This window comes from Phoca vitulina, unplaced genomic scaffold (genome assembly GCF_004348235.1).
Source record: "Phoca vitulina isolate PV1807 unplaced genomic scaffold, GSC_HSeal_1.0 scaffold16, whole genome shotgun sequence".
Classification (NCBI taxonomy): Eukaryota; Metazoa; Chordata; class Mammalia; order Carnivora; family Phocidae; genus Phoca; species Phoca vitulina.
In genome coordinates this window covers 27,223,274-27,245,397 of record NW_022589719.1, presented here as the reverse complement: position 1 = coordinate 27,245,397, position 22,124 = coordinate 27,223,274, and the positions used below count along the sequence as shown (strand labels likewise).

Below are 22,124 nucleotides of genomic sequence, written 5' to 3'. Positions count from 1 at the left end.
AAAACATTTATCCTGCCTTTTTATTACAACCAAATATCATGGTAACCAGAAAGTTGATAATAGAAAGTTCTTTCTAGAAGAATTTCAGCTAAGGGGCGCCTGGGTGGCTCAGTCGTTAAGTGTCTGCCTTCAGCTCAGGTCCTGATCCCAGGGTCCTGGGATCAAGCCCCACATCGGGCTCCCTGCTCGGCGGGAGACCTGCTTCTCCTTCTCCCACTCCCCCTGCTTGTGTTCCCTCTCTCGCTGTGTCTCTCTGTCAAATAAATAAAATCTTTAAAAAAAATTTTTTTTTTCAGCTAATAAATGCAAAAGAAATGATAAAATTAGAAAATCTCCAATTTACAGTCCCTAATGGAAAAGCAATCAGTCAGTCTGGACAGCAGTCCTTACTGGTGCAAAAAGCATTGGGTAAAAGGTGGATGGGGAAATTTATGGTGGTTGGGGCAGCAAACAAGTGATCACTGTCTAAGAGGCAGACAACCAGACACCGTGTGCTTCTTGACATGATGCAGGAAAAAGCACACAGCTCTATTCATGAAGTTTTTTTACCCTTGCCTTCCCCCGATGAACTTAAATCTTACCAGACCTCTAATTCTAACCATCAGTTTTTATTGGAAAGACAGAGGATAGTAGAACCTGTTAAGTGACAGCACAAAGGTGCAGTTAGCCAAATCCAAACCGTGGGACATCGTCAACAACTAAATAGCATGAGAAAAGAAGATGGGCAGTGGGCAAAGGACTAATTCACAGATTTTAAAAGCCTTACCAGCCAGATGCAATGTGTGGGTCCCATTGGAATCATGATTAGAATAAGTCAATTGCTAAAAGATGTTTTTGAGACAACTAGAGAAATTTGAATTTGGAGTAGATATTAGGTGAGATTGAGGAATGGCTGTTAATTTTGTTAGGTGCAAGAATACTGTGAGAGATTTTGTTAGAGATACAAGCTGAAGTATTTATGGATGAAAGGATAGGATATATAGGAGGGACATAGATTTAATTTTAATAAGATTGGTAGAATGTTGATTTAATTATTGAGGCTGGGTGATGGGTACACAGACTTCATTATACTCTTTGTACTTTTCTGTATGATTAAAACGCTTTTGTTGTTAAAGCTTTGTTTATTTAGAGTAGTAGATCCCTAAAAGTCTACTTTCCATCTTTGAATGCTATCTGAAGTAAAATCAGCTATCATTTTTTATACCATGAGCACTGAGTGCTGGAAGCACCCTTGATTTCCTTTCCTGTGCTAGAACCTAGTTATATTAGTAGCACTGTATTTTAACTTTCCAGTCTGGGCCTCATGGCTAAAAGGACTGAATGACTTGCAGGCCAGAATTCAACAGCCTTGGATTCTGGTTCTCACTACTAGCTGTGGAACTCTGAATACTGAGCTTCTGCTCGCTTAGCTTGTCTAATAATCTGTAAAGTCTATCTTTCTCAGCTTCCTCATTGAGCTTGTATAAAGATCAGACAAGATCCAGTTAAGTCTAGGGGCGCCTGGGTGGCTCAGTCATTAATTAAGCGTCTGCCTTTGGCTCAGGTCACGGTCCCAGGGTTCTGGGATCGAGCCCCGCATCAGGCTCCCTGCTCCGCGAGAAGCCTGCTTCTCCCTCTCCCACTCCCCCTGCCTTGTGTTCCCTCTCTTGCTGTGTCTCTGTCAAATAAATAAAATCTTTAAAAAAAAAAAGATCCAGTTAGGTCTAAAAATACTTCTGGGTAGTTCCACAGCACTCAGGATTTACCTGTCTCAGAGTCCTTCTCATGGTATATCGAAATTGCCAGTTTACTCATGACTCCCCACTCAACTTTAGATTCCTGCAGGTCTGACCTGTTTACCATTTCACTGTAGCCCACCGTGCCTGACACACTGTAGGCGTTGAAATATTTGTGGGATGGACTCAGAAATGGTATTTTATTGTGGATCTTGCTGTCTATCTGAGAAGTGATTTTACACCCTTGGTTCACACAAGTCATGTTTCCTGTGCAAATTGAGCTTTAAAAGTTCTCAGTAGACACCTCAGAACCAACCCATTGTTGAGACTCTAGTAGTACCTGCTGGACTTGTCAGCCCTTCGTGTTAAATCTTGCCCGAGGCCATTTGAGTGCGCAGCCGAGCATCCTCCTGTCCATGCCCACTGACGCAGGCTGACTGAAGTCACAGTTGCCAGGATGTAATGCTTTTCTTTATTTTTTGTAGGTGCTGCCATGCTTACTGAGTCCCTTCTCTCTGCTCCTCTATCACCTTCCATCAGTGACTGTCACCAGCCTTCTGCAACAGCTCATGAACCTACCTCAGAGCACAGCTGCACCAGCGCCCTCCAACCCTCACCTCGCTGCTGTGCTCCAGAACAAGGTGCTCGCTCCCTCTTAGTCCCTGAACTTGGCCAGCTGTCTAGATTTGAGTTACAGATACAAACATTGGCTGATGTGGCAACTTTCAGGGGCGCCCGGGGGGCTCAGTGGGTGAAGCGTCTAACTCTTGATTTCTGCTCAGGTCATGACCTCAGGGTCATGAGATCGAGCCCCACATCAGGCTCTGCGCTCAGTGCGCGGTCTACTTAAGTTTCTCTCTCCCTCGGCCGCTCCCTCCCCATGTGCGTGTGCGCCCATGTGAGGCCTCTCTGTCTCTAAAATAAAAAAATATTTTTTTAAAAAGGCATCTTTCAGCCAGGAGTTATGTTAAGCTCCTAGTGTCAGAGGCTAGAAATAAGTGGTTTCAACAAAATAGGATTTTCTGTCTGTCAGTGGAATAGTTCTGGCATCCTGTCCACATGGTCGTCAGGGCTGTAGGCTCCTTCGGCCTGCCTTCTCTGCAGCCTTAGCGGTGGCTGCCGCACTCATGGCCTCTCAGGCTCCACTCCATCGGGAAGAGAGGTGCTTTCAGAGGGGCCAAAAGGTGCGGATTTGCTGTCTGCCTTGTTGGGACCTTTTCCAAGAGTTGTAACCAACAACTTCTACTTAATCTCAGTGGCCAGGTTTTCCTCACATGCCACACATCACTGCTGAGAAGGCTGGAAAACATCTTTGAGTTCACACCATTGTAGTCTGAGATAAAATCCAAGTTCTGACGTGAGGAAGAAAACAGGTAGTCCGCACTCTTGCTCGTAAGACCGTAAATAGGAGAACATCCCATTCCATGTTTCATCTACATCAGGTTGACGATCCAGAGACTCGCAGGGGACACGTAACATAGAAGAGAGAACATGAGCTTTCAGAGCAGCTTTCCATTCCTTGCCTGCCAGTCTCTAGGTTTGTGATGGTGAACACATTATTTCACTTTGCTGAGCCAGTTGCCTGACCTGTAAGGGGAGGTGACGGGCGATTTCAGAGCTGTCCTGTTATTCAGATGAGCCCACCGCTGTGACAGTTCAGTGTAATGCCCTTCCTCAGTGGGCACATGTGCGAGCACAGTGAAAAAGTCAAGGCCCCTTCCCCCCTGGCACCTGAAAACCTGCCAAAGCAGGACTCAAGGGCGGTTGAGAGGTGACAGAGCTGGGGTTCTGGAGTGACAGGCTGTGGGCCTTCTGTGTTACTTGGGCTCTGAGTTTAGTGTTGATAAATAGAAAACTACGAGGTCAGATGAGAGATTGTATGTGTAGCCCAGTGTTGTTTTTTCTGATAGTGACACGAGGGTTCTCTGTGAGTTGAACTCAGAAACATGGATTCTCTTCATATCCACTGTCGCTATGATTCATACATTTCATCGTGCTGCTTGTCCCTATTTGTATTCTGTTCTGTGCCCCTTTAGACCACATGTTTCCTGCTGGTACTGCCCACTGAATAAAACAAATCTTTAATTTCTAAAGCAGGTTGCTTAAATTTTAATAGTCTTAGTAAGGCTATAAAAATCTGTGTATCCCTTCTCTGCTTTGAACATCTTATCTCAACCTTTATATGTCCACTAGGGGTGTGTCCTTTGTTAAGAAAACTTTTTCAGGAGATTCAAGGAAGTCTCTTCATATGCTGATCATTTCAGTGACCTTTCTTTGTACGTTTTCCCACCGGTCTTCACATCTTTGTTCTTAATTCAAAATATCAATCTATTTAATGTTTTTTCTTACTTTTTCTGTGAACTTTAATTTTCTGATCAAAGTTTGTCTTTGACTTTCTTTTTTTTAATCCATTTCTGTTTTAGTAAATACAAGTAAAACTAAACCCCACCTTATCTGTGACAGGGAAGAAATTATCTTTTCTTCTCACTTTGGGGTGGGGGAGCAGAGAGGACGCTTGGCCCTGGGTTTCCCCTTTTCGTTGGTGATGCTGTTGCCGCCTGCCTGAGCAAAGCCGGGAGAAAGGCCCAGCCCCCAGCTCACGGTCGCCCGGTGTTTGCCGACGGCAGAGCAAAGCGGCGGGCTCCTTGTGATCCAGTGCTGGGGTCCCCTCAGCGGTGCCGGAGCAGCAGGCGCAGAGGTGAGTTGGAGTCCCTCTGTCTCCTCTTGTAGTTCGGCCTGTCACTGCTCCTCGTCGTCCTGAGCCGTGGGGAAGACCTACAGAGTTCAGACCCTGCTGCAGAATCAACACAGAACAACCAGTGGTCAGTCCGGGCTGTGTTTCTTCTTTCACGTTCTTTTAGATCATTGTTTATTCTTTTTCTCATATTGTTCTTACGTGTTGTTAACGGTTTTTCTTTCAGGACGGAGGTGATGTTCATGGCAACCCGAGAACTTCTGCGGATTCCCCAAGCAGCCCTGGCCAAGCCAATCTCTATACCCACAAACCTGGTGTCCCTCTTTTCTCGCTATGTTGACCGACAGAAACTGAACTTGCTGGAGACAAAGCTGCAGTAAGTCTGAAACAGGAGAGTTCCACATCTTACTAAAGTTGGCACTTTAGACGTTACGGTGAGGAGATCAGGGGCATGAAACTGAATTTAGTGGAAGACATTAAGGACCTGTCTCAAGTACGTATCTACTAGATAGAAGGTGCTGAGCGGGCCACAGAAGCACCCTGAGTTCAGGAAGGAAGGGTAGAGATATTTCCGGTGTTTTGTCGAGAGAATTCTAACAAGGGTGTAACTTTAATGCGAAAGAGTGCCTTCTGTTTTAACTCACACAAGTTTCCTTTCTCTCTCTCTCTCTGCCCACAGGCTAGTTCAGGGGACCGGATAAAAGACCTCCAGGCGTGTCCCGTGCGTGTCCTGTGCCTCCTTTAGGCTGCCGCCCGCACTGCCGCCGTCACAGCGGGGTGTTCTGATGAGGGAGGGAAGGTAGCTTGTTCCCCAGAGCGTCTCGTGGGACCGGTTCCTGTCACAGGGCTTGGCTCTCATGCCCCGTATTTCCCCACTGCTCTGTGAAATTTGGCTGGGCGATATTTCCGCTGGCTCCTTCTTACCTTCTGTGTTACAGTTCTGCATGTCCTGCTTTTCCTCAATTCTTCTCAGTTTTGCATTTTCTTTGCCCTAGAGACACAAATATAATCTCTCCCCTTACCCACCCCCACTACTCCAGTCAGAGTAGATTGTAGCCTGCCAAAGGATTCCTTCCCTCATCCTATTAAAGTCTTCTTTCATTGCCCCATATTAACACGACTATAGGAGAACCAATTAAGTAGAAACCAATACATATATATACATATATATATATATGCACACACTCCCCTCTACATACGTTCATGTGATCTCCAGAGGATCCTTAAAGAACGAGTTTTAGATTGAGAAATATGTAGTTGACACGTCCCCCCTCTAAAAACAAACCAGCTGATGTATTTTTAATCTGTTTCTAGTCCATCTTGTAATTAATTTGGTGGGTTCTACTTGTTTTAATATAAATACAGGGTATGCAGCACGTTAAAATCAGGACTCTTAATTGGCTGACACCCAGCTCTAGGCTGAGAAGTCCTGTTTCTCCTCCCCGCCGTATTTCCTTTGTATCTGTCCACCTCAGTGAAACGGCACACGGTTAAGCCCTTGTCCTGCTACAGCTACAGTGTACTTGAGCCTGTCCCCTCCAGGGCGTGCAAGGTTGACCCCAGATGAACCGGACTTAGAGCCTGCTTCCACAGCGTAGCGTTTGCACACTCGCTCTGTCTTCCTGAGACAACTTCAATAAAGCCATGCTTTTACTTCCCTCTTCCCCGTTTTTATTTGGTGTCATGGGTCGCAACCTCCAGAGGTAACCACGGAAGCTCAGTTCGGCTTGCTTTGCTCTGCAGGCTCCTCCACACCACGGGCAGAAGTGCTGTCCTTCCCCTTCGTCTCCAGGACCCTCTCCCAGGCAGCCAGGGGCCTGGGTCTCGGTCCCGGCAGGGACAGCCCACCATGGCCCTTTCCACCCGTCCCCCTCCCGTCCCCCTCCCGGGCAGCAGCCAAGCAAGATGAGGGGTTTGATCTCTAGAGATCACAGCCCTCCGGAAAATTAAATCAGAGTCCACTTCACATGACTGTCCTGATTCACTTTTTGCTATTCTCACCTTTTCGAATGTTAGTGAGGGGACAGGTTATGATATTTAAAGAGAATCAACATTTTGCACATACATGTCTTGTACAACAGTAAAGTCCTCCGTTGTAACCAGCTGTCCTTGCTCTCCATCTCTGTTTCTCCCCATTCCGGAGCCCCGGCCCCGCAAGCTGCTCCCGGTGACATGACCTAGCTTCCCTCCACCCTTACCTACTGACTCTTTCCACCCTGCGCCTTTCCTCCCTTCCCCTCACAACTGATCAAGTGAATACTTGACTATTATTTCTTCCTTTCTGTGCTTTATCTTTTTTGTTTGGTTCTAATTAATAAAAATTAAAGTTTCTAAATTTACATTTTTATAGGGTATTGTAAATAAAAACAAATTGTATACTTGAAAAATTGCATGCCTGCATTTCTACTTCTTGTTACTTCTTGTCTGAACATGATTGCAAATGTGTTTCTAGCCTGTTTCGATGGACTGGCAAACGTCTTGGTGTTGGGGCTCGGTGAGGATTTTAACTTCTGTACTGTTGTAATAAGGGAGACAGATTGAAGACCTTATGTTCACACGGTAACTTTCCTTGAAAAACCTAGGTGCTTTCAGTCCTCCCCCACCCTCCCTTCAACTACAAAACAAGATTGTAAATTGTGGTGGACACACGGTGCGGTTCATCTGCATCCGGTCCACCTCCAGGCACGTGGGGTTTTAAGAGACTTCATAGAGCCCGGTTTGGCCTAAGCTGCTGACATGGCCAGCTCTGCCTCACATCGCACACTTCTTCCCCTCACTGGAGATGGGGAAGCTTTGATAATTCTTCATAGTAACTTTGTGTTATTTCAGACGTGGGTGTTATTTTTACTCTAACGTGCTCCAGATAAGAGACTGAGCTCTCTCCCCGCACTCTGTCATTGTAATGTGTACGCTTGACTCTTCCTCGCCGGGTCTTCTCATGAGACTTTCAGGAGCAAGCAATTTCTGGCCAAAAAACAAAAACAGAATCGTCCCATTCCTCAGTGGGTTCAGATGGAAACTAGTACTAAAAGCTCCTTTCCAGGGGCACCTGGGTGGCGCAGTTGGTTGGACATCCAACTTTTAGTTTCAGCTCAGGTCGTGATGTCCCGGTTGTGAGACTGAGCCCCACGGCGGAGCCTGCTTCAGATTCTCTCTCTCTCCCTCTCCCACTGCCCCTCCCCCTGCTCGCTCGCTCTTTCTCTTTTTCTCTCATAAATAAATCTTAAAAAAAAATTCAGCAAATATAATCCTCTAAGAAAAAGAAGACCCTATTAAGTAGTAGGTAACAGAAGTAGGTAGCAACAGACTTGTAAATAATAATTTTTAGAAAGGAAAATGCAAGTGAGTAATATTAAGAATTTCACCCTCACCCATATTAGAGAAATAACAAGATACTTTTTCAACCTATCAAATTAACAAAATCTTTAAAAATAATGCTAGTGAGAATTTGAGACTGCCATTCATATTGGTAGGAGAAATTACAGTTCTGGAAGTGCTTTGGCGATGTGAAGACCCTTAGAAGTATTCACAGCCTCTGACTAATAATTGGGTTTTAGAAATCTAAGGAAAGATTCCACAGGCATGATACTTATATAATGAAAAAAATACATCGGGAGGGAGGGTATGTTCCTGATGGTTACTGATGTCTGTCTCCAGATGGTAGGAATATGGGAAACTAATTTTTGCTTTTCAGTGTTTTCCAAATTTTCCATAGAGAAAATGCATTCTTTGGGAGAAATATTTTAAAGGAAAAACTGCTTTTGAAGGGTTCAGTTAATGTGGGAAAATACTAAGAATACAATGTTAAGTGTAGGATAGGTTCTGTATATGTATGTATGTGACTTAATCATGGAGGGGAAAAAAATGGGAAAAAGGTGACAAAGTAGCAGTGGTGGCCTTTAAGGAGAAGGTGACAGGGGATGGTGTGTGGGGGTGATTGTTGCCTTTTCTGTATTTTCCAGTGTCTTCAGTGACCATGTATTGCTATTATAACCAAAAGGGCAGTTCCTCTCCAAGAACTAAAAATAGGAGGAGCCTTCTATTTCTAGTGAGAAAGTAAGTTCCAGCAGGGCAAACGCGTCTGATCTAGTTGTGCTTGACCTCAGAGCCGAAGCATTTGACTTTGCAGCAGGTGAACGTGCGAGGGGGTCTGAGAAAGTCATGTGAGAGCAAGGCAGTTACCCCGAGAACCGTGGTCCAGTGTCCCGTAACTCCGTGACGGAGATGGCCCACCGACCAGGGCGGGGGGGGGGTGTCGAAGAACCACTTCGCTAAGTCCAAGCTGTCGCTCCCAGCAAGCTTCCTCTTTCCTCTAAGTTGCATTTTTTCCCAAACTGACTTGAATCAGGAAGGATCCCCGCTCCATCTCCAGAAAGCTCAGGTGTCAGCCAGCTGGCTTGCACCGAAGTTGCCTTGTCCGTCATTCGGAAAGCCGAGACATGACTTTCTGAATTTGATACAGAGAACTGGATGCCACCTACCATCTGCTTTTGGAGGGCAGGGAAGCCCACTGTGTGAGAAGTGAAAGCGGGGAGTTGAAGGCGACTTCTGCTTTTCCTCTGCCCGGCCATGTTTTACGTATATTAATGTTGTGACCTTTGACCTTTGACCTTTGACCACTGTCAGGGTGTTTAGGAAGCAAGTCTTTGATCTGAGGAATCAGCATCTTAAAATCACCTAATAGCATTGTTTTGACCTTTTTTCCTTCTTCCTGCAGAAGCCCAGCTGTGAATCATTTGCGGGTCTCCTAACATAACAGCCTTAACAGCCTCGGCGCTTTGCTTTTTGTTTTGCAAATGTTGCACGTAAGGCTAAGGCTCTTCGGAGGAGCTTGTCTTTATTATTCTGTGACTGTGACTCCCGCAAGCTCCCACCTTAGCCAAGTTTGTTCTCTGAGGCAGTATTACCCTCACTCAGACCTGAGGGCTGGGAAACTTCTAGAAGGGAGCTAGGGAATCAGTGATGTGTGTACTTGGCTGGTTGTGAATACACTGTCTTAAATTACTTAGATGTTAAGTCAGTCTAAAGAAACGGAGAGAAATCCGCATATAACTCACACAGGGAAAGTGCCAGATTTCACCCCCCACCCCGAAAACATACTGCTAACAATTTAGTATATCGTCTTCCAAATGATTTCTCTATGCATACACATACGTAGTTAGAACTATAGATGTTCTTACCTTTTTTTCCCATAATACATCATGGACATCTTTCTATTTTACTATGTAAGAGCTCCCCTGTTTTGTTTTCTTTAAGATTTTACGTTTTTAAGTAATCTTTACACCCAACATGGGGCTCAAACTCACAATCCCGAGATCAAGAGTCCCATGCATGCTCCATCGACTGAGCCAGCCGGGTGCCCCGAGCCTCCCTATCTTTTTAACAACTGTGTAGTGTTCCACTGCGTGCTATTGTACATAATTTATTTAACTGCTCCCCTATTAATAGGATTCGATCTTCAGATACTTTTCGTCAGTGTTCATCCAACAGTGCACAAAGGTAAACCCACAAGATCACCTTACAGCTCTTTTGTAGTGTGCAAAGAACACTCACCCTCATCTTCTCATCAGTCCTCTCTATACTTCTCGTCAGTCCTCTCTATAACCTTTTGGAGTAGGATGGGCCACTCTAAGGGTACACTGCCAGAACTGTGTAGCTCAGAAGACAGTCCAGCTGGTGAGGGCTGATACTGGGATTTAAACCTTACATTTTAGGGCGCCTGGGTGGCTCAGTCGGTTAAGCATCGGCCTTCAGCTCAGGTCATGATCCCAGGGTTCTGGGATCGACCCCGGGATCGAGTCCCCCGTCGGGCTCCCTGCTTGGCGGGGAGTCTGCTTCTCCCTCTGCCTTTCCCCTTGGCTTGTGCGCTCGTTTGCTCGCTCTCTCAAATAAAATAAAATAAATAATAATCCTTATGTTTTAGGCTGCATGCCTAGTGTCAAATAAATAAATAAATAAATAAATAAAAAATAAAATAACCTTACGTTTTAGGCTGCATGCCTAGTGTCCTGGCCTCTAGAAGGCTCCTGTGCCTGCTCCATGCTTTATACAGGAGCAGCTGAAAAGCTCCAGGCATTTAAGGACACATCTGCAAAGTCTTCTGATGGGATTTTAACGCCTTCGTTCTTGGTAGGCAAATTAAGCAGTTGTCTCTCAGTAACGTCAAAGGGGGCGATTGAGGCAGTCATCATCGGTACCAACTGCATTATATAAGGATCAGAGGTACAGCTGTCTGGCATCTGTATGGTCCTTTAGTGTACTAAATTTGTGCGATGGCCCTGTCAAACTACATTGTCACTCGCTTTATCACGACAACCCCGAGGTCAGGAACAACTCGGTAATATACATCAGCCAGCACTTGGCAATGCTGCAGGCCCCGTGGTGACAGAGACAAACGGAGGCCCTGCGCCTCTGCAGCCTGAGGCCCCAGGAAGATACTTACAGGTAGAGGCGGGTGTTCAGAGAACAAAGGGTAAGGGAGTCGAGAGATGGGAGGAGGGGTACTTGAGACAGTGGTCAGGAAAGGCTTTGATGAGCAGGAGCCCTGTGAGTAGGTGCATGAATAATGACAAGAGGACAGCCATGCAAAGGTCTCAAAAGAGCATCCCAAGGCAAAAGGAAGATCGCCAAGACCCTGAGAGGAGAATAAGGAGCTCAAGGACCACAGAAGGCTGATGTTGCTGGAATGAAGAGGGGATAGAATGACCACACAGGGCCCCGATGGGATTTGCTCTCGCTGCAGTGGGAAGACTTTGCAGAGTGTTGAAGGAGAAAGCACAAAACAAAATATGATCTGATTTATGCTTTTGAGAAATCACTGCAGTGTGGAGGTGGAAATGGGCCATCTCCACGCTGCGTGGAAGGGACCACTTAAGAGCGGGCCTCACAACACTATTCCTGGTCTGCAGAAGACTGAGCCATTAGAAGCCAAGGTGACTGAGAGAATCATTTTTTAAATTAGATTTAGGACAGTGCTTACCTTTGGGAGTGTTTAGGGGAATGGGATTCAGATAAAGATGTAGGAAACTGGCTATTTTGGGTGGTAGGTTGGTGGGCTTTACTATTGTGTTTCACAGCTTTTGTGTATCATATGCATTCTGTGTCTGCTGGGGCCAAATTGTGTCCCTCACAACTCACATGTTAGAGTCCTACCCCCCAGAGCCTCCTAATGTGGCTGTATTTGGAGCTGGTGTCTTCAAAGTAAAGAGGTTAAGTGAAAATGAGGTCATTAGGGTGCACTAGAACCCAATATGACTGTCCTTTTAAGAAGACATTAGGACACGGGCACAGAGAAAAGGGCCATCTAAAAGTGAAGGGGAGATTTCAGAAGCCAATCCTGTCCACACCTGCCACTTGATCTCAAACTTCTAGCCTCCAGAACTGTAAGAAAATAAATTTCCATTGTTCAAGCCCCCCAATCTGTGGTCCTTTGTTACAGTAGCCCTGGAAAACTAGTAAGTAGAGGTGTCAAATATTTCATCTTTAAAAAACTGTAATTGTTTAAAAAATCCCGTAAGGTAGTGGAAGAATATCAAAATGTTAACAACAGTCATCTCTGAAAGGTGTGATTATGGGGGATTTTCATTTTCTGTATTTACATTTCTGAACCTTTAATATCGTTCATAATGAATATAATAGGTTTGTATTTGAAGGAAAAGAGAGTATGGACATGACTTGTCCAAGATTGCAGTGAGTTGAGTAGCAGAGAAAGAAAACCTGAATTACATGTACAATCATTCCCCAGTGCTTCTCCATTAACAGAGAAGTAAGCAGGCATGTTGTGTGGGATAACCAAAAATTGCTCCTTGGAAGGAAACCCTTTTTTCCTTCCTTCCCTCTTGTTGCTGCCTAGAATGCAGTTGTGATGGCTGGAGCTCCAGCAGCCATCTTGAGGGAAAAAGTAATCTCAACGTCAAAAACAATGCACAGCAGCAGAGAAGGAAGTGTGTGTCTCTGAAGACTTCAGGGAGCTACTCTACCAACCCTGAGCTGCCTACCTCTGGATTTCTTTCATATGTGAGAATAAACTCTTATGTGTTTAAACCAACATAAATGGAGTCTCTGTCACTTGCACATTTTTTTCAGTCGTTTCGTATTAGAGTTAAGTGTTACGGGGGCGGGGGCGGGAAGCAGTTTTGAATAATCTTTTAAAAATTTATTATAAATTTGAGGGATGGCAAAAATGGTAGCTTTCCCGGATGTAACAGCAGCAGGGGCAGGCTGGTGATACTTTTTAAAAATAAGAGAAATTATGTTTATTTTCTGTTATCAAAATGAAACCAAATGTCATGTCGTTGTGTTGATGACACCGGCTATAACTGAGTTGTTTATGTTATTGAGAAGAGATTTTATGGTACCTGTGGTACAAAGGACAGCCTGCCTTAGCTGTGGGGCTATTCAGGGCTTTGCCCTTACAAGTTACCTACTTGTTTAAGTCAGTTTCCCCATCTGTAAGAGGAGGAGTAAAACAACCAGGATTGTGACAAAGAATAAATGCAATTATATTTGTGAGTGTGCTTAACAATCAGTAAAAGCTGTGGGGCACCTGGGTGGCTCAGTGGGTTAAGCATCTACCTTCGCCTCAGGTTATGATCTCAGGGTCCTGGGGTCGAGTCCTGAGTCAAGTCCTGAGTCGGGCTCCCTGCCCAGCGGGGGGTCTGCTTCTCCCTCTCCCTCTGCCCCTCCCCACCCCTGCTTGTGCTCTCTCTCTCTCTCAAATAAATAAAATCTTAAAAAAAAAAAAAAAAACAGTAAAAGCTGATTCACTTTAATAAAGCTTCACTTTACGAACACACTCCTACACCATATAAAGTCCCAATATTTCTAGGCTTCTCTATAGCACGTCTAATACTCCCAAGGAAGTCTTGGGTCCCACTTGGGTTAGCTCTGCTGTGCTTCAAAGATAGCCTTGCATAATTAATAATTAGCATGTACTGATCATTTACTACATGACAGGCAGATTACATTCATGCATTTTCATTGAATCCTTCCCCCGAGACATTGAGAAATAGATGCTATTCACATGGTCATAAGGAAACTGGTGAGAGGTTAAGTAAATCACGCAAGATCCTATTCCCTTCACACAAGCAGAATACGGACCCCAGTGATCAGGGTCCTGAGGCAGAATAACTCATCACTGGACTATAAAGCCTCAGTGAGCCAATGGTGCCTCCTGCTAGGGTGTTAGAGATTTCCCCAGGTAGTAGGCAGGGCCCGTTTTTTAAGTACACAATTATTCCCTGTGGGAGTGTCTACAAAATAGATACAGAATGTGGTGCTCTGGAAAGGCCCTCTTCAGGAGCAGGTGCTCAAACCCAGCTGCTGACAATGTCAGTGGCTCTGGGCTCACGGCTGAGCCTGTCTCCCTCTGGGAATTGCCCTCACCCCAAGGAAATGCCTGGGGCTGGGCTGCCTCCTTGGACGCAGCCTGGAGCAATGACAGACCAGTGCGTGGAGCGAGCGCCCCGAACCACCTCGTCTCAAGGGCGGAAGCCTGGGAGGGGGCACCCAGCTCCAGCTCTCGTCACAGCCGAGTGCATCTCGGGTCCGCTTCTCCCTCTGACCCGGTTTCCTGCACCTATTCACAGTGAGCCTCTGGAACGTGTCCACCTGCCACCACATTCAATCCAGCCTCCGGCGTCTCTTTGAGAAAGCTGCAAGTGCTCCCCTGCTGCTGGCTTTCCCCCCTCTTGTGACTCCACAGTGACCATTTTTAACAAAAATTGGGGTCACTTTAATCCCTAATCGCTTCCATTGCACTTGGAATAGAACCCACCTGTACCTTCACTACCCTGTTCCCAACACTTGGCTCAAGACTGGAGATGTTCTAGTAGATGCTCAATAAATGTTTGTCACATGGGTGAATAGGCTAGGCTGTGTGCTAACTGTCATGCGGGAACTGAAGATGACAGATACAGATCTACAGACCACATGCTGGAGGAACTCGCCCTGTAGTAGCTGTCATAAGTCGGGAACACAAATGACTTAGGGCGAGACAACAAATGTCACAGCAAATTCTGAGTCCCGAGGAGGGAGCATTACTTCTAGGCAGGGTATCAGAGGAGATGCTGTGTGGGGAGAATATTATGCATTCAAAGAAGGGGGAGCGGGGCACCTCGGTGGCGCAGTCGTCAAGCGTCTGCCTTCGGCTCAGGTCATGGTCCCAGGGTCCTGGGATCGAGCCCCGCATCGGGCTCCCTGCTCCGCGGGAAGCCTGCTTCTCCCTCTCCCACTCCCCCTGCTTGTGTTCCCTCTCTTGTTGTGTCTCTCTCTGTCAAATAAATAAATAAAATCTTTAAAAAAAGAAAAAAAGGAAAGAAGGGGGAGCATATGCAAAGGCACCCACATGGGAAAGTGCAGGGCAAATGTGGAAACAGACGTGTGGACCAGTTTAATTGGAGCATGGAATACATCAAGACATTAGAGTAAGAGACTGCCTGGGAAAGAAGTGACACCAGATTGTCAAGGACCTGATTTGCCAGGTAAGAAATCTGGGCTGTATTCTGGAGGCAGTGGTGGCCGACGATGATGCAACCCAGCCTTTGAAAACATTAAGACAAATTTCTTTTCAGATATACAATAAAAGTAGAAATAATAGTACAATAAATCCCCATATACTTCTCACCAACATCCAACAATTAACATTGGGCTCTATTGCTTTATATAGAGATATACAGATACATAGAATAGATACATAGATAGAAATGTGTGTGTGTGTGTGCATTTCAAAGTCTGTAATACTTTTTCTTGGCTTACTCTTTCTTTTTCTTTTAATCTTTCTTTCCTTTCTTTCCTTTTCCATTTCAAAGGGAATTACAGACATTATGACTCTTCACTCCCAATCATTTCTCCAAATATTAAAGGTGCTTTTCCTTCATAGCCATCATACCAATATCACACTGAACAAACGTAGTAACTGCCTAACATCATCTAATACCAATCCATTTTCAAATTTCCCCAGTTATCCCCAAAATGTCTAAAAAGCTGTTTTTTGTTTTGTTTTGTTTTGTTTTGTTTTTCAGAACCAGAATCTAATCAAGCATGTGGTTGTGTCTTTCAAGTTTTTTAAATTTAGGACCATCACCCCCTGGCCCTTTTTTATGACATCAATTTCCCTTAATCTTTAGGTCTTGTCTTCTAGAAAACCAGTTGTCTTATAGAATGCCTCACATTCTTGATTTATCTGATGGTCTTCCTTGGGGGTGTTGTTTAACCAGTTCCTCCAGCTTCTATAAACCAAAGGTTAGATTTGAAGGCTTGATTGCGTTCCGGATTCAGCATTTAGGGCAAGAAAACTTCATCAGGCCATGCTGTATACTTCATGCTGGAACACACCAGGGACCTCCTAAAAATATTGATTGTCCCAGGGTGAGTGATGCTAAGTTGGATAGCTGGGTTAAAGTGGGGACAACCAGATTTCCCTACTGTAGAAGTATCTAATTCTCCTTTGTGATTGGCAAGTAATCTGGGGGATGTGCTTGGCAACCCAAGTCACATTTTTGTAGCTGTTTAGTTTTAGCAAACATGTTCAAGTGCATTTAATCACAACAGCATCCGGTAAGGTTTTATTCCCATTTAACAGAAGTAAAAACTGAGGCTCAGAGTGCTTGAATGACTTTCCCAAAGTCACAGAACCAGTAAGTAGCAAAGGCAGGACCCAAGCATAAAGGGATTCACTTTGATTCAATTTTTTTTTTTTTTTTTTTTTTTTAATCACAATTAGGACGCCTGGGTGGCTCAGTCGGTTAAGCGTCTGCCTTCGGCTCAGGTCATGATCCCAGGGTCCTGGGATCGAGTCCCGCATCGGGCTCCCTGCTCAGTGGGGAACCCACTTCTCCCTCTCTCCCTACCCCTGGTTGTGCTCTCTCTCCCTCTGTCAAATAAATAAATGAAATCTTAAAAAAAAAAAATTTAAAAATCACAAATGGCCTACATCTAACTGGGAATTTTCAAAGTGTATCCTCTCTCCAGAATTCAATAAACATTTCTCTCTTTTATATCAACATTTTCTGAAAAAGAGTATTCTTTACTTTCTTGATACCAGAGAGCTCAATGCCAAGGAAAAGCAATTTGTTTTACGCTTTCTGTTGCGGGTTTAAACTAGCAAAATGTAACAGGTGCTGCATTCCCCAAAGCTCTGTTTGTAACAATAGTTCGCAACATCTCCATATTCAATGAGCTACTGAATCTGTGACTTTTACAAACATGTGAACCAAGTCAACGATGCTAAAGCCAACAAGGGCAGGGCCCTTAGGTCTGGAAGACACCCACCTGTAGAAGCACATATAAAGGCGAGGCCTCTCGAGTCAATTTTCTCCTCACAGCGGGGTCAGCAACTCAGGGGACAGAATGAGGAGTGTTGCCCAGTGGACTGGGGAGACCTGGGCCTGAGGCCTCCCCCAGCCCAACCCAAGGATGTCCCTGGAGGCTCTTGGTCTCATCACAAGAAAGAATTCAAGGACAGACCAGACACGGCAGGTGAGCGGTGCCAGCAGGAAAGTTCACCACAGTGCAAGTACGCTCAGCAGATGTGACAGCAGGCCGGCTCGAGAACGCTGGGGTTTGGGTTTCTACCTTTTACTGACAACTGTTAGCTATGGGGAGGAAGGTTACTGGAGGCAGAGATTTCGTGGAAGCAGGATTTTGTACCTTTTCTTCCTTATTTGGTCAGGGGTTTCCGGCCTTCTTTGTCAGCCAGTTTGGTTTGATCTGGTTTCTTGTGGGTTTGGGAGTGCTGCCAGGACAGGCCTCTGACCTTCTGATAACAGAACTGGCCACCGCTTCCCCCTTTCTGGTCTCCAGCTATTCTGTTAGAAGCTAACTAGCTGCCTCCTCTAACATTTCTCCCCTCAAGGACTCTGGGCCCTTAAAATCTTTGAAGGGAAAATGGGTGATGGTGCATCATAATGGTCTGGGATGTTGACCCTGCCTGAGGGTTCCAGAAGTCCTTGCTCTCTAAATTTTAGGACAACTCGATGGACAGTGGGGAGTAGAAGGAAATCACGGGCTTGGTGTTGACAGGTTTCATCTTCACAGGGGATGGGCTGGAATCCCTGGTGCACCATCATTTGTAAATGAAATTGTGGGGAGTCTGCAAGAGACAAATTTGACAAGAAAATTAAACAAACAAGGTCCAGAAAGCAAAAGTACCAATATAGTGGTCCTAAAAAGGGCAAGAACCAGGTTACAGATGGAAAGGTCTTACATACAGCATCCCAAATATTATTAGCAGGATCAGCCCCTTTGGCCATTGGATGTAGCCATTAGGCTGGCGCATATAATTCTGGGATATTCTCTTCCACCTGTCCAGTGGTGTTGATGTAGGTGCAACATGTTCTGTTAATGACAGCACAAACCTTGTTCCGCCAATATATAATCTAAAGCCAGCCTGTTGTCTATAACCACATTGGACAAAGACAGATGGGACTTGGGAGAGATCTGAGAAATGAGAGGAAAAGCTAGTTCATCTAATGCTGCTTTCAGATTTCGCAGGGTTGTATCATGATATGCAAATCCCCAAGGAGCTAATGCACTTCCTCAGGTTCTGGTGTCGGGGTGGGCAGAATTATAGATGTGGACTCCAGCGTGCAATTGCCCCAATGTTTGAGGTTATCAGTGCACTGAAATCCTAGGGCCAATATGGGCTGAGTAAAGATGGGGCCCTGTAGATTGTGAGAAGGACGTAGACAGATAAGGAGATAGTTGGGAGAAGCGCATAAGGTTATGGGAGAACTTGCTGTTCCTAGCTCCTGGAGCTGTTGGGCCCATGGGGAAGAGTTATTGTGTGTGCATTTGGGGAATCGGGTCCCGCCCTCCTGTATCCTAGGGAACTAGAAAGTGTGGTTGTGAAGGGAGAAATTGAACAGTAATGCTGACTAATGCTAGTGTCCAGCTAGGCCATGATCCAAAACGTGGATGTATTGGGGTTTTACTTGAAAGGGTGGAATAGGCACATACCCAGTGGGTGGCACTGCAAATCTGTGTCATTTATATTTTCTACGCTGGCATGCCGCATTCCATGCCTGGAATGCTGAATTGAGACATTGGAAATTTGTCTGAAGGTCCAAGGGTCTTTGGCAAAGTGAGGTCCAGAGACTGCCGCCGGAGGTGATGCTATCCGGCAGCTGACCTATCTTTTAGGTCTGTTTTTATGGGTTGAATTATTGGAGTTATCTGCACGTGGAGCTTAGGAATAAGCAGGGTCCACCAACTGAAATATCGGGGTGGTGGGAGGGGATAGGTCAACGCAGATCCAATTAGGGCCGATGAGAAACTTGCCTGGTAGTTTTTTTGATGGAGAGTTATATTAGGAGAATGAGCAGGATAAAAGAGGAGGTAAGAAAGGTCTTTTGGGGGGATGTAAATGACAAATCCAGCAGCTGGAAAACTTATTTCCCGGGAGATGATGTTGGAACTCCTCCGTGGATCTGCCTAGGCTAGAGCAGTAATAAGAATGAGAAAAAATAAGACTTTTAGGGCCATGTCTGAGGGTGAGACCCAATAGGAAAGATGTTTTTTGTTTTGTTTTGTTTTAACGAGGGGAGTGGCTTGAGGAGAGCAAGAAAAACAACTCAGAGGTCCAAGTAGACAGAGGTTTGCAAGGAGGAGAAGCAGTGTAAAGAAAATCCAGAACTCCTAATGTTACAGCTTTTACACAACCATAAAGCTGAAACAAATGTATATGTTAAATACAAGGAAAAAAACCACAAAACCAATAAAATTCAAATTAACAACACTTTAAAAAAATCCAGGCAATAGCTAAAAGTACGAAGCAAATATTCATAGTAGGATGTCAATCACTTATCTTTTTGAAGACATAGCGTAGATTTTCCTCTGGCTCACAGGATTAGGATGGAATGTCTCAGTCTTCAACTATGGGTAGTCTGGAGCTGGGTGTGTCTATTCTAGACAAATGAACCCAGCTAGTTATACCTTAGAGCTTAGCTGCTGTTGGGGTGCCAAGAAGAACCTGGTAGGGTCTCTACCATTTGGGATCTAATTGATCTGAAGGTAAACCCTCCTTCCAGGTCTTTAATAAAACCATGTCGCCTAGCTTGATCTGGGCAGGTACAGGCGCTTTCTTGGGCACAGGTAAATTTTTATTGCCATAGTCCATGATAGCCTGCTATACCTGTCTTAGACTGATGAAATGTTTTATAAATTCGTGAGCTTCCCAATCAAACAGCAGATATGCTGTGAAGAAAGGCCTCTTATACAGCATTTCAAAGGGGCTGAGTTGGAGGTTCCTTTTTGGGGCCATTCTCATTCTCAGGAGGTCTATGGGCATGAGTTTTATCCAGGATTCTGAGGTTACCTGACAAAGTTTGGCCAAGATTTGATTAGCGCTCTTGACCTTTCCCAAGGATTGGGGTCTCCAGGCAGCATGAAGGTGGTAATGAATTCCCAGGCAGAAGACACTTGTTGAGTCACCCTTGTGATAAAGGATGGGCTGTTACCACTTTGCCGAGACTTTGGAAGCCCAAAGCACGGGATAATTTCCTTTAGTAGAGCTTTTGCTACCTCTTGAGCTTTTTCCGTTCTAGCAGGATGAGCCTCTATCCAACCAGTGAAAGTGTCCCCAAAGACCAGGAGGTATTTAGGTCCCTGAGATGGGGGCATCTGAGTGAAGTCTATCTGCCAGTCCCTTGTCTTTGGATGGGCTAGAGAAGTGGAGGTGGTTTAAGCCCTCCCCCAGTGGTGTTCTTGTGACATAGGTCACAGGCCCTGGTGATTTCCTTGATAACCCACGACAGGATAATTCCTGAAAAGACTCTATTAACTAAGGAGGTTAATATGTCTCTTCCCAAATGAGAAAAGTCATGTAGTCCCTTGATGATTTTCCATTGGGATGCCTAGGGAAGCATCACCTTTTGCTCTTGCGTCCACCATCCCTCAGGATGGAGTTGCTAGTTTTTCTGCTGAGTTCAGTTTATTTCCCTTTTTGTATATTGGGACCTTTGTTGGAGGATTGGCCCATGAAGGAGTAAAGTTGCCTGTATTGGGAGTTTGGGACCCTAAAGCCATCTTTTGGAGCTTTCTATGAGTATCTGGACCTGCCTCACTTATAAAATGAGTTCCCAGGACCAACCTTCCCTCTGGGGTATCTGGATCTACATTGGTGAACTTTTGTGGCCCTTCTACTAGATGGGACTGAAAAAGAGCGGAATTGTCATTGGGTCCTTGGGTGATCTCCCTCACCTTATCATAGTTTACTAGTTTGATGATACACCTCTTTATGCTCTCCAGAGGCATAGTACCACGTGGGCTAGTCCCTGCTGCCCAGGCTGATAATTCCAATTAGGGTCTGTCTGAGGTACGAAGGTCATTCCAACCAGGATATCTGTTAGGCTGGGTAGCATGAAGTATTCCTCTTCCGCCCAGATGCGGAATCGTTCCTCTGGATGGCAGCAATGGGACAGAATGACCAGAAGGTCCTTCCAGGTTAGAGCAAAAGACTGGAGTCAGGCTCCTGAATTCCTCAGTAGATTTGCTGGGATCCTCAGAAAACTGGCTTAACACTCATGGCACTGCCTGAGATCTGACATCAAAAAGGGGACAGAGAGTCTTTGTGGTCCCCTGAGGTCCACCCACCACCTCCTGGAGGGGGCAGAGGAACTTTTTCTTTGGGCCTGAGTCTGGTCAAGGAGGGTAGGTAGGTTGGTTGCTAGGGTGGGGGACTGGTTGCTTAGGCTGGAGCCAACGGTGTTGGGGTGTTTCCGAGGGGAGCTACTGCAAGAATTCCTTTCTTGGGGCCAAGATCTAAATGACCCCCTCCCACTGTGCATGTTTTATATGTGTCAGGGGCATCCCTGAGGGCCATAAAGGCCTGGACAGGAGGGATCTCTACCCATTTTTCTTGTATCATATGGAAGAAATTGACTTGCAATATGGTTTTATAGTTAAGACTATCATTTTCTGACCAGACCTCCCCTCTAGCTTATATGGTGGCCAAGCAATGTTACAAAAGAAAATAAGCATTTTCTTATTTAGGCTTTCTAATAGGAGCTGATCCCAGCGTCTCAAAATACATCCCAGAGGGGAGTCTTTGGGGATGGAGGTGGAATTTCCCATTGTCTTCAGGGAGAGAGTTGACTCCCTTAAAAAGAAAAGGAGCAACTAAACCAGGGTTCCCATTACCAGAAGCCTGGAGTCCTATTTCCCTGAGGAGAGTTAGTTCTCTCTCCGAAACCTGATAGGATCTCAACTGGGTACTCTTCTAGAGAGTTCCAATGGCGAGTGGACTGTGGGTGTCCCGAGCCTGCTGTCCATTCACCCTGAAATCACGGCTGTGGCCAGCATGCCGTGTGATGACCCAGCGGCCCTGGCATCCCAGGGCCCAAGAATTTTTCTGGCACCTGCTGTCCCAGGAGTGATGGCCTTCCTGAAGACCCGATAGAAACAATGCCCGATAATTAACCCTGATGTCCCAGGATGGATCCCTTGGGAACGGGCATCATCATAATTCAAGATCTCTGAATATCCCACCTCCCTTGTTCTGATAGGCCTCTTAACAGTCGGTGGCAAACAACAGCCACCAGGGACAGGGGTCCCTTTGATGGTCTAAATATTTCTCGTCTGACCTGTTGATCTCCCCCCACTTTGTGGTCAGTTCTGGTGAAACTAACCTCTATTTTCCAGTTCTCTTTGCATCCCTGAATTATTTGGGTTGAGTCACATCTAATTAAGTGGTGGATAAGGCATACCCACAGGGAGAG

General features: G+C 45.5%; 1 protein-coding gene across 1 annotated transcript in view; it reads left to right on the top strand.

Annotated features, from left to right (window-relative positions):
• The window catches only part of PATL1 (PAT1 homolog 1, processing body mRNA decay factor), a 31,659-nt gene extending 24,872 nt beyond the window's left edge, over nucleotides 1-6,787 (top strand). Inside the window, exons 16-19 of the mRNA XM_032414230.1 lie at nucleotides 2,201-2,356; nucleotides 4,446-4,537; nucleotides 4,637-4,786; nucleotides 5,090-6,787. Of these exons, the coding sequence (XP_032270121.1) occupies nucleotides 2,201-2,356; nucleotides 4,446-4,537; nucleotides 4,637-4,786; nucleotides 5,090-5,111 (420 nt within the window). The 3' untranslated portion in view covers nucleotides 5,112-6,787. The remainder of the gene's footprint in view (nucleotides 1-2,200; nucleotides 2,357-4,445; nucleotides 4,538-4,636; nucleotides 4,787-5,089) is intronic.
• The last annotated feature ends 15,337 nt before the right edge of the window (nucleotides 6,788-22,124 follow it).